This window comes from Seriola dumerili, unplaced genomic scaffold (assembly GCF_002260705.1).
Source record: "Seriola dumerili isolate Sdu_G_001 unplaced genomic scaffold, Sdu_1.0 BDQW01000312.1, whole genome shotgun sequence".
NCBI lineage: Eukaryota > Metazoa > Chordata > Actinopteri > Carangiformes > Carangidae > Seriola > Seriola dumerili.
In genome coordinates, this window is record NW_019174567.1 from 911931 (window position 1) to 923571 (window position 11641).

The 11641-nt window shown below is 46.0% G+C and overlaps 1 protein-coding gene across 1 annotated transcript in view; it reads left to right on the top strand.

Annotated features, from left to right (window-relative positions):
* smpdl3a (sphingomyelin phosphodiesterase acid like 3A) overlaps positions 1-11155 on the top strand; it is a 20877-nt gene extending 9722 nt beyond the window's left edge. Inside the window, exons 5-8 of the mRNA XM_022758862.1 lie at positions 7958-8121; positions 8226-8406; positions 8625-8749; positions 9748-11155. Of these exons, the coding sequence (XP_022614583.1) occupies positions 7958-8121; positions 8226-8406; positions 8625-8749; positions 9748-10053 (776 nt within the window). The 3' untranslated portion in view covers positions 10054-11155. The remainder of the gene's footprint in view (positions 1-7957; positions 8122-8225; positions 8407-8624; positions 8750-9747) is intronic.
* Positions 11156-11641: the final 486 nt, after the last annotated feature.

Consider the following 11641-nt stretch of genomic DNA (forward strand, 5'->3'; position numbering starts at 1 on the left):
AATTAAAAGAAAAACAGAGTCAAAGAGACAGATGGTGAAATGAAGCTTCCCTGCTCCAGTTCAGTCCTAAATGTTCAATTGTTTATCATTAAAGTGAAAAGTGCTCTGATAAGAAAGAACATTATTGGCCTCCATATTGTTATGTGGTGGATTTTTGACGTGGGCCATTGAGCTAGGAAAACAGAACGCCGGCTCACATAGGAAATGAAAGATTCCTGGGCACATTTGAGGTTCTCGGCTGCTTTCAGTCATGAAACACAGTTAACTGATAAATCTGTCAGTTCGTTTGTGGATGAACCGTTCAAGTTTATAAAATATCGGAAGGTAGAACAAAATACAGTTTGTTGAGCCTGAGTGACGTTCACATCATTCAGTCAAACCTAGAGATCTTCGTTTACAGAGTGTTTGTTTTAATCACCTCAATAAGGTCCAGCATGAAGGCTATAGCATGTTATGCTAACAGTCAGTGGTTAGCGTCCAGTTTAGCTTCAGGCTTCGTTTCATGCTCACGCGTTGCTGCAGAGGTTTTCTAACTCCCAGCCTGGTGAAAGCCGGTCCTGCGGTGGTGAGTCTCAACACCAAATCCTTTTACGTAACGGACCCAACAAAGTCACAAGCAACATGACGACCCGGCGGGACAGTTCAGTGGCTGGAGACCCACTCCTGGAGAAAGCAGCTGCTCAGAGCCTGGAGAAAGGTCTCAACACATCCTAACACCCCTGACCTTTGACCTGCCTCACTCTGCCTGCCTGTTGATCTTTTGAAGTGTGTGGGTGTAAATGCGGCCCTCCTTGTGCTCCAGAGTCTACATCAATAGCCCAATGTGTCCGGTGTGAGCCTCCCTTTCGCCAGGAAACACCAACCCGGTCAGAGAAGCCACAACGAGAGGCTGGTCGCCATCTCATGGGAGTACAGTCCAATGTCATCCGCCGGTCACATTCTTACGGCCACACCCCAACCGCGACAGCAATCAATGGTGCTGCCTGGGACCAGAAAAGGTAACGAGTCGTCTTTAATATGATGGTCTTACCAGTGCCGCGCTGGCAAACGCCTCAAAAACAGATGGCTGCTGTCGCCAGGGCAAGAGGAAATAAAAACATGAACGCGACACTTCTTTGACTTCATTTAGTCTAATGAGTAACAATTTAAAAGTCCTGAAGATGTTCAGTCATGTGTGTGCTTCTTGTGAGTCCTGGAAGTGCTATTTCACAACACCTGTCCACTGTCCTGCAGGTGAACCTCTGCAGCTCTCTGTTGTGTCTCCGGCTGTTACTTCCTCAATGTTTTGGAGCCCGTACTCCAACAACCCGGCTTTCCCCGCCATGTACCTGTAACCACAGCGAAGCTTCGCCGTGCTGGTAAGAAGCTCTGAATGCGTCAGTCGGCTCACATCCTCCACTGCACAGCACTGGCTCCAACTGAGCGACACTTTACAACTGCCCCCGTTTATAGTTACATGTGAACACCTGCACATTCCAACCCACCGTTTAACTGTTGAACTCATTATTCGAAACCATCAGCAGTAAAAGTTCTGCTGTAGCAGCCTCAGGCCGTCAGGAATGTTCCACCAAGATGTTTGAATTCTCACCGCCGAACCATATAAAACAGCTCCAGACCAAAGCACTTAAAGTACCAAATAAAATAATTAATAAATAACTTTATTTATAACAACACCTTTTAAAAAATCAGAGTTTAAAAAGCGCTTTGACAGACGTTACAGAGGGAGGACAAACAAATGTGCTTCCACTATCAATTAAAGGGACAATCTAGAGGCAGATGTCTATAGACACCACACACACACACACAACATACACACACACACACAGCACACACACATATAGCAGTGAAAGCAGATAAAAGAGCGAAATGAAGAAAGATAAGAAAGCGATTGATATATGTTCTTGTCACATTTTCAAAAAATAAAATAAAATTTATTCCACTGACTAAAAGTCTGCTTCAAAGTAAGAGTCCCCTTCATAGAAGTGTAGTCAAAAGGAACAATTAGTCTTTTAAGTCTAGTGGAGTAAAAGTTTTCCAAAAAGAAACAAACAATACTCAAGTAAATGAATATATATATATAATATATATATATATATAATATATATATATATATAAATGTGTGTATACTGGAGGTACAATGTACTTCATTACCGGTCCCCTCCCTGGAGGCTTTCCAGTGATTTTTTACTTCACATTAAAAAGAGGGGGAAGGACCAAGGAGGAGAGGAGAGCTGCTCGAGCAACAAACTCAGAAATCAAACTGAATCGTCCTGCACTGAGTCGAACACCTCCTCTCAACCTTTGTTCGATGATTAATCACAGCGTCAATCAGAAAACAAAAACTGTCTCTGGCCAATTTCAGACAGACCTCAAAGACTGTGTCTGACCCCCCTCCCCCTCTGTCGCTGCCTTTCCTCTCCCTGCTGAGGATATTTGGCAGTACTACCTGAATCTGACGGAAGCCAACGACAAACAAAGATCGGACTGGAGGCGTGAGTATGTCATGACGGAGGGCGTTTGGACTGAGTGGACCTGCAGCCTTGCTGCAGCCTGCTGCAAGCTGGGCCTGAAGCTTCAGGCTGCCGCACGCCGCCGCCGTTCCACAGGTACTTCAGCAAACTACATGGTCAGATACAACGACAAGCACAACCTGCCGAGGAGCCTGTAAGTGAGCCAGGTGTGTGCGCTGTGCTCTACCTGGACCGGCAGACTACTCCAAATCGCGTCGCAAAGGGCTGGGTGGTAGAGGGCGTTACCGAGGGTCGAGGGAGTCGCGTTTAGTTTTTTTGGTTTTAAAGATTATTTATTTTTGATAAATAATTTTTTAACTAAATGACAGAAATCGAGACGAAGGGCGTCTGACCTGCTCAGAAATATTTATCTGAGGTTAAAAAACATCTTTTCCAGCTGGTTGTTTCACAAGGGAACATGAACGGTTTCAAGGTTAATTCAAATCAGTGATGGCTGACACCTTCAGAAAAAGAGTAAGGCGGACCTATTTACCTTGTGTTTTCCTGCTCTAAAGAATGAGATGAAGCTTCGGGCTCAAGTTTGTCCCTGTACTTTGCCTGTTGCATTACCGGATAACAAACCAGAAACCGCCGGAGCCGTCTCAGTGCCCGCCGGACGGTCGACCGTCCCTGGAGCCGACGGTGATTTTAACTAGCAGCTGGAGCGTTGGTCTTTCTGACGTGTCCAGCTCCGCGGCCTGAGTTGCACAAACACCTGAAAGTTTTCTCCTGAAGTTTGAGTTCACGGTTGAAGTTCTCCTCAGCTGAGGAAGGTTTCTTTCAGGTTTGGTTGCAGCAGACCTCTTCAGAGGTTTCCTAAGACTTTTCATGCCTGTAAAATCTACAAGTTGCCAATGGAGACCGTTTGGTTTCTGGCATTGCGCCTGTGATAGCGGTGAACATCTCGCATACAAAGTTGCCAGAAGAGAAAAAAATGATTCAATTGAAGTAGTTTGGTGCTCCCTCTCTCTCTCGCTCTGTGTCGTCCATGGAAAACCTAGGCTCAGTGTTTCAGCAGAAACGGTCAGAGCGTCTGACACTCTCACAGCTGATCGAACTCCACATGAAATACTGATTGATCACCATAACTAGATCAGGAGGAAACATTTAAACGGGCAGCCGAACATTTTCAGGAAACCTTCGGGAGACTCCAGGTGTTTTGTGCAGTTGGGTCCCTGAACTTGAGATCTGATTGGATCAGATATATAATTCCTCGGTTCACGGGACGCAGGTTTAAAGGTCACCTGTTCTGCTCCACCCTGCAGAACCGACAGGTGTGTTCAGTCAGATTCACAGGAACAGGTTTGAACATGTTAAGATGTAAAATCACAGACCAATGGTTTTAAATTCTTCTTACATTTTCTACTGAATAAAGATTTTTAACATGGTGTTTCGATCTTTATTTCTACGCAGAACGTTTCAGGTTCCAGAGCTGGTGACTTACAAGTCAACAGTAAATACCTTTGTGTGTCTCTGCGGGGGGTGGGGGGGGGGGTTGGGGGGGGGCTAACCTCATCTGACTCTCACTTCAATTTCAGCCCCACCCCCATCTTATTTCTTCTTCCTGTCCAACTTTCCCAGAAACTCTTCTCGTCTCTCAGTCCACCCCCCCCCCCCCCTTGCCTCCCCTCCCCAAATGTTTGATCATCCCGGAAGCTTGAAGCTCGATTTGGTTTCTCATCGGTCACTGTTGATTTGGTGGTGAAATAATTTTGTTTTTAATCTCTTCCAGAGGCTTAAGTTTAAAATTCAAATGAAGCAAACGTGTGTGTGTGGTGTGTGTGTGGTGTTGTGTGTGTGTGTGGTGTGTGTGTGTGTGTGTGTGTGTTGTGTGTGGTGGTGTGTTGTGTGTGTGTGTGTGTGTGTGGTGTGGTGGTGTTGTGTGTGTGTGTGTTTGTGTGAACCCCAAATCACACATTATTATTCCCGGACCTGACCTCCCTCTGGCGTCAGCGCCTGACAGAATGTACCCATGGAGAAAGTTAGTGGCGGGCATGGTGATGGAGAGAACTGCATCAACCAATGGTAAACGGCAGTAGAGCTCCCAGTCTCTGAGTGAGTCGCCCGTCTCTCAGGTCCTGTGAGCCTTCTGTTTCTTGGAAACCACTGAAGCTCCGACCTGCCGCTGCATCAAACGATCCATAACAGTGAGAATGAATTTCCAGAAACAATCAACCAGCACCAGTTTCTCCTTGTGCACGCCTGCTCACGGTTTCTGTGGGTCAGATAATACTGGATGATGGATGAGCTGTCACTAAACAATAATGAAGCCTGTAGAGTCGTTTTAGAGCAGAGAGCTCCGGTGCGACTAGCAGAGTGATGAAGCTCTGTGGGCGGGGCACAGAAAATACCTGTTTTAACACACTTTAAAAGAAACGCCATGATCCCAACATCTGTTTAAATAAAATTCAGTAGACATATTTTTATCTTTATCTTCCCGTCAAAAACAGCACTTTCCTTTGGCACTACATGTTTTTCAAATGTGCCGAACTACTGTATTCACTACGCCAAAGCGACGGTAATTAACGCCGCTTCTTTGTTCTGTTGGCTGCACTTACACGTGACACCTGCATTAAAGGGAAAATCCGAAAAGACTTTGAAAGATGTAAGTGAACATTTTTATGGAGGATTTTTTTTAAACAATAACTTTATCAAAAATTTTTGGAAAATTTTGTTCAACAATCAGTGGTACTACTCCTGTTTTTTCTTTTGGTTTTTAATCCATGATTTTTGTTTTGACAGAATCCAACCAGAATAAATATAATGAATAGTGAAATAGACATTATTTACTTTTGATATGAATAAAATGTTATATAAACGGGGAAGTTCCCGTTCCACTGTTTTACTACTTTGTCTGGTTCAACACCTGAGCCCACAAACACCTCTGTCTGAACACGTCTCAGGTGTCCGGAGTTTTTGTGTTTTGGTCTGTTTGCGTGTGTTTTCCTCCCAGTTACGTGTGGTTGAGCTTTCCAGGCTGAGGGAGACGCTTTCTGAATGAGGAACAGTATTTTTGAGGGCTGGTTCCCAACCCTGTCCTCTGCCTCGGTCTGGTTTGCATACGTTTCTTCTTTAGTTCCAGTCGTCTGGCCATTCTGCCGCTGGCCCGGCTGCTTGGCTGACTGCTGGCTGACTGTTGGCTGACTGGGCGGTGCCTTCACAACCAGTTAATCTGAGGATTACTGTCAGGACAGTATAGGCCATCCAGCTGCCTCTTCCTGGGGAAGCAGGAATCTGTGTTGTAGATGTGTGTGTGGTGGGCGATCAGCCTAATCCCCTTCAACAACTTCAACGTTTGGAAAATCCTGGAGTCGTGTTGCGTTCTTAAATGCTGATGTTTCAGCTGGTGTCCTCGTCACTATCACTGTAATCACTGAATGTTCTTCTTTTCCTTTTGACGAGGCAGGAGGAAGGAGCGATATATGATGAGTATATATTATTTGACCGAACGTCTTCCCTGTCTTCCCTGTCGCCCTCATGATTGAATTCAGTCACTATAAAGTTCTAGTAACTGTCAGGGAGCGTTGCATTGTGGGTCCGTAGGTCAAAAGACGTTCCTGGTGTTTTGAGGAACTTTTCAGCCAGTCCTCCGGGTCATTTTCATCAACCCCTCTGAGCGACCCACAGGAGGCGTCTCCTGAAATACGCCCTCGCGGGCAGGGGCCACTGGACCTTTTTGGTTTGGGGCCCATAGTTTTTTTTTTACAATGATAAACATGCCGACTGTATCGAGAACATGCCGTGGTTACATAATAACTGTTTGGCTTGTTACCAGGATTCACGCAGACGTTGGGGTCTGCCTCCACACCAGAAATGGCGTTTGACGTCCTGAATTGAAAATTTAGTCGCCTGACGTCACAAACCTGCAACCCAAACCAGATATCAGCATCTCACGGCGTTGGCGCAGGTTGTTGCCTGCGGGTAGGTTTAGCAAAAAGTCGTGTTTTTGTGGTTAGAAATAAATACTCCTCAACATTAGACAATCTTTGTTGTCAATGGTTACAATAATAACAACAAACGGTCGGTTAAATGAATCGAACATCGCTGCTAAACGGCCGCTCGTTTTTCTTTACAGGAGGACCGTCAAAAGCTTTTTAGACGGCGAGGTTTGTTTAACATCAAACTGTGGGAGACGAAAAGCTGCCAGAGGTAAATGGTTCAGTCCCAGTCCCCGCCTCTACAATGTCCCCCGTCCTCCTTTCTTCTCTCTTCCATGGTGGCCTTCACCATAATAATGTTATTAGTCTGGACTGGGATGAAGTTTGGCACCAGTGCTGGGACGTTCGTACTTCACTGGTCCTGAAGCGAGACGGCCAGGGAACATCGTGTGTCTCGAACGTTTCCTTAACGTGACTGTAACGTAAGAGGTCCAAATAAAAGACGTTCAGTCCGTTTGTTAAAGTTTCTAGTTCTGTGAGTATTTTTTCTGGTTGAAGTGTAGAGTGGTGAGTTCCAATCACGGTTTTATCCCCCCACCCCCCCCCACAGCTGATGTGGTCATTTATAGGGTAATTAACACCAACAATGGAAAGACGCGGTGAGGAGGGATCAGTTCTTTAAGTTTTGAAGAACATTTTTTGAGAGTTGAGGGTTTTGATTGTCAACATGAAGTGAGTGTGAGTGCTTGATTTTGGCTTCTGACTGTAAGGAGGTGCAAGACCAGACCAGTGAACCCAGGCCGCCGGATCTGGTCTGGAGTCTGGGAAGGTTTGCTGCATTAATGCAGACCACATCTTTTTAACCTCACAATGAGGTCAGCAGTAGCCTCTGACCCCCCCCCGACCTCGGCTAATCCTCTGTAAAAAACAGACCTCGTTCTGGACCAAACGGTGATTAGTCCTTGTTTGCTGAGTCGAAACCGTCAATCTCTCTCAAACAACAAGAGAAGCTTAGGCTAAGACTAAGGCTAAGCAAACAAAACATCTCAAACATCAATTAAAAGAAAAACAGAGTCAAGAGACAGATGGTGAATGAAGCTTCCCCTGCTCCCAGTTCAGTCCTAAATGTTCAATTGTTATCATTAAAGTGAAAAGTGCTCTGATAAGATAAGACATTATTTGGCCTCCATATTGTTATGTGGTTGGATTTTGACGTGGGCCATGAGCTGGAAAACAGACGCCGGCTCACATAGGAAATGAAAGATTTCTGGGCACATTGAGGTTCTCGCTGCTTTCAGTCTGAACACAGTTACTGATAAATCTGTCAGTTCGTTTGTGGATGAACCGTTCAGTTTATAAAATATCAGGAAGTAGAAAAAAATAACAGTTTGTTAGAGCCTGAGTGACGTGTTCACATCATTCAGTCAAACCTAGAGATCTTCCGTTTACAGAGTGTTTGTTTATTACCTCATAAGGTCCAGATGAAGCTATAGCATGTTATGCTAACAGTCAGTGGTTAGCGTCCAGTTAGCTTCAGGCTTCGTTTCATGCTCAGCTCTGTTGCTGCAGGTGGTTTCTACTCCCAGCTGGTGAAGCCTGGTCTGCGGGTGGTGAGTCTCAACACCATCCTTTACTACGGACCCAACAAAGTCACAAGCAACATGACGGACCCGGCGGGACAGTTCCAGTGGCTGGAGACCACTCTGGAGAAAGCTGCTCAGAGCCTGGAGAAGGTCTCACACATCCTAACACCCTGACCTTTGACCTGCCTCACTCTGCTGCCTGTTGATCGTTTTGAAGTGTGTGGGTTGTAAATGCGGCTCTCCTTGTGCTCCAGGTCTACATCATAGCCCATGTGCCGGTGGGCTACCTGCCCTTCGCCAGGAACACCACCGCGGTCAGAGAGAGCCACAACGAGAGGCTGGTCGCCATCTTCAGGAAGTACAGTCATGTCATCGCCGGTCACTTCTACGGCCACACCCACCGCGACAGCATCATGGTGCTGCTGGACCAGAAAGGTAACGAGTCCGTCTTTAAGATGTCTTACAGTGCCGCGCTGGCAACGCTCAAAAACAAGATGGCTGCTGTCGCCAGGGCAGAGGAATAAAAACATGACCACACTTCTTTGACTTCATTTAGTCTAATGAGTAAAACAATTAGTCCTGAGATGTTCAGTCATGTGTGTTGCTCTTGTGAGTCCCTGAGGCATCACACACCTGTCCCACTGTCCCTGCAGGTGAACCTCTGAGCTCTCTGTTTGTGTCTCCGGCTGTTACTCCCATCAAACATGTTTTGGAGCCGTACTCCAACAACCCGGCTTTCCGCATGTACCTGTACCACAGCGAAGACTTCGCCGTGCTGGTAAGAAGCTCTGAGCGTCAGTCGGCTCACATCCTCACTGCACATCACTGGCTCCACTGAGCGACACGTTTACCTGCCCGCCGTTTATAGTTACATGTGAACACCTGCACATTCCACCCACTGTTTAACTGTTGGACTCTTATTCTGAAACCATCAGCAGTAAAGTTCTGCTGTAGCAGCCTCAGGCCGTCAGGATGTTCCACCAGATGTTTGAATCTCACCGGCCGAACCATATAAAACAGCTCCAGACACAAAGCACTTAAAGTACAAATAATAATAATAATAACTTTATTTATACAACACCTTTTAAAATCAGAGTTTACAAAGAGCTTTGACAGACGTTACAGAGGGAGGACAAACAATGTGCTTCACTATCAATAAGGACAATTAGAGGAGCAGATGTCGTATAGACACACACACACACACACACACATACACACACACACACACACACACACACACACACACACATATACAGTGAAAGCAATAAAAGAGCGAAATGAAGAAGATAAGAAGACGATGATAATATGTTCTGTCACATTTTCAAAATAAAATAAAATTTATTCCACTGACTAAAAGTTCTGCTTCAAAGTAAGAGTCCTTCATAGAAGTGTAGTCAAAAGGACATTAGTCTTTTAAGTCTAGTGGAGTAAAAGTTTCCAAAAGAAACAAAACAATACTCAAGTAAAATGTAAATATATATATATATATGTGTGTATACTGGAGTACATGTACTTCATTACCGTCCCCTCCTGGAGCTTTCAGTGATTTTTACTTCACATTAAAAAGAGGGGGAAGACGCAGGAGAGAGGAGAGCTGCTCGACAACAAACTCAGATCAAACTGAATCGTCCTGCACTCGAACACCTCCTCTCACCTTTGTCGATGATTAATCACAGCGTCAATCAGAAAACAAAAACTGTCTCTGCCATTCAGACAGACTCAAAGACTGTGTCTGACCCCCCTCCCCTCTGTCGCTGCCTTTCTCTCCCTCTGAAGGATATCTGGCAGTACTACCTGAATCTGACGGAAGCCAACGACAAACAAAGATCGGACTGGAGGCGTGAGTATGTCATGACGGAGGCGTTTGGACTGAGTGACCTGCAGCCGCGCAGCCTGCTGCAGCTGGGCCTGAGCTTCAGGCTGCCGCACGCCGCCGCCTTCCACAGGTACTTCAGCAACTACATGGTCAGATACAACGACAGCATCACCTGCGAGGGAGCCTGTAAGGTGAGCCAGGTGTGCGCTGTGCTCTACCTGGACCGGCAGACCTACTCCCAATGCGTCGCAAAGGGCGGGTGGTAGAGCGTTACCGGAGGGTCGAGGGAGTCGCGTTTAGTTTTTGGTTTTTAAGATGATTTATTTTTGATAAATATTTTTTTACTAAATGACAGAATCGAGACGAAGGGCGTCCTGCTGCTCAGAAATATTTATCTGAGGTTAAAACATCTTTTCCAGCTGGTTGTTCACACGGGAACATGAACGGTTTCAAGGTTATTCAAATCAGTGATGGCTGACACCTTCAGAAAAAGAGTAAGGCGGACTATTTACTGTGTTTTCTGCTCTAAAGAATGAGATGAAGCTCGGCTCCAGTTTGTCCCTGTATCTTTGCCTGTTGCATTACCGGATTACACCAGAACCCCGGAGCCGTCTCAGTGCCGCCGGACGTCGACCGTCACTGAGCCGACGGTGATTTAACTACAGCTGGAGCGTTGGTCTCTTCTGACGTGTCCAGCTCCGCGGCTGAGTTGCACAAAACACCTGAAGTTTTCTCCTGAAGTTTGAGTTCACGGTTGAAGTTCTCCTCAGCTGAGGGAGGTTCTTCAGGTTGTTGCACAGACTCTCTTCAGAGGTTTCCTAAGACTTTTACAGCTGTAAAATTCTACAGTTGCCATGGAGACCGTTGGTTTTCTGGCATTTGCGCCTGTGATAGCGGTGAACATCTCGCATACAAAAGTTGCCAGAGAAGAAAAAATGACATTGAAGTAGTTTGGTGCTCTCTCTCTCTCCTCCTGTTGTCGTCATGGAAACCTAGGCTCAGTGTTCAGCAGACGGTCAGAGCGTCTGACACTCTCACAGCTGATCGATCCACATGAAATACTGATTGATCACCATGAACTCAGATCAGGAGGAAACATTAAACTGCAGCGAACATTTTCAGGAAACCTTCGGGAGACTCCAGGTGTTTTGTGCAGTTGGTCCCTGAACTTGAGATCTGATTGGATCAGATATAAATTCTCGGTTCACGGGACGCAGGTAAAGGTCACCTGTCTGCTCCACCCTGCAGACCGACAGGTGTGTTCAGTCAGATTCACCAGGAACAGGTTGAACATGTGTAAGATGTAAAATCACAGACCAATGGTTTTAATTCTCTTTATTTTTCTACTGAATAAAGATTTTTAACGTGTTCGACTTTATTTCTACGACAAACTGTTTCAGGTTCCAGAGCTGGTGACTTACAAGTCACAGTAAAACCTTTGTGTGTCTCTGCGGGGGGTGGGGGGGGGGGGGGGGGGGGGGGGGGGTGGGGTGGGGGCTAAACCTCATCTGACCTCTCACTTCAATTCAGCGCCCAACCCCATCTTATTTCTTCTTCCTGTCCAACTTTCCCAGAAACTCTTCCTCGTCTCTCACCACCCACCCCTTTCCCTCCCCTTGCCTCCCCTCCCAAATGGTTTGATACAGTCCCGGAAGCTGAAGCTCGATTTGTTTTCTCATCGGTCACTGTGAGTTGGTGGTGAAATATTTTGTTTTAATTCTTCCAGAGGCTTTAAGTTTAAATTTGCGAATATTAGAAGCAAACGTGTGTGTGTGTGTGTGTGTGTGTGTGTGTGTGTGTGTGTGTGTGTGTGTGTGTGTGTGTGTGTGTGTGTGTGTGTGTGTGTGTGTGTGT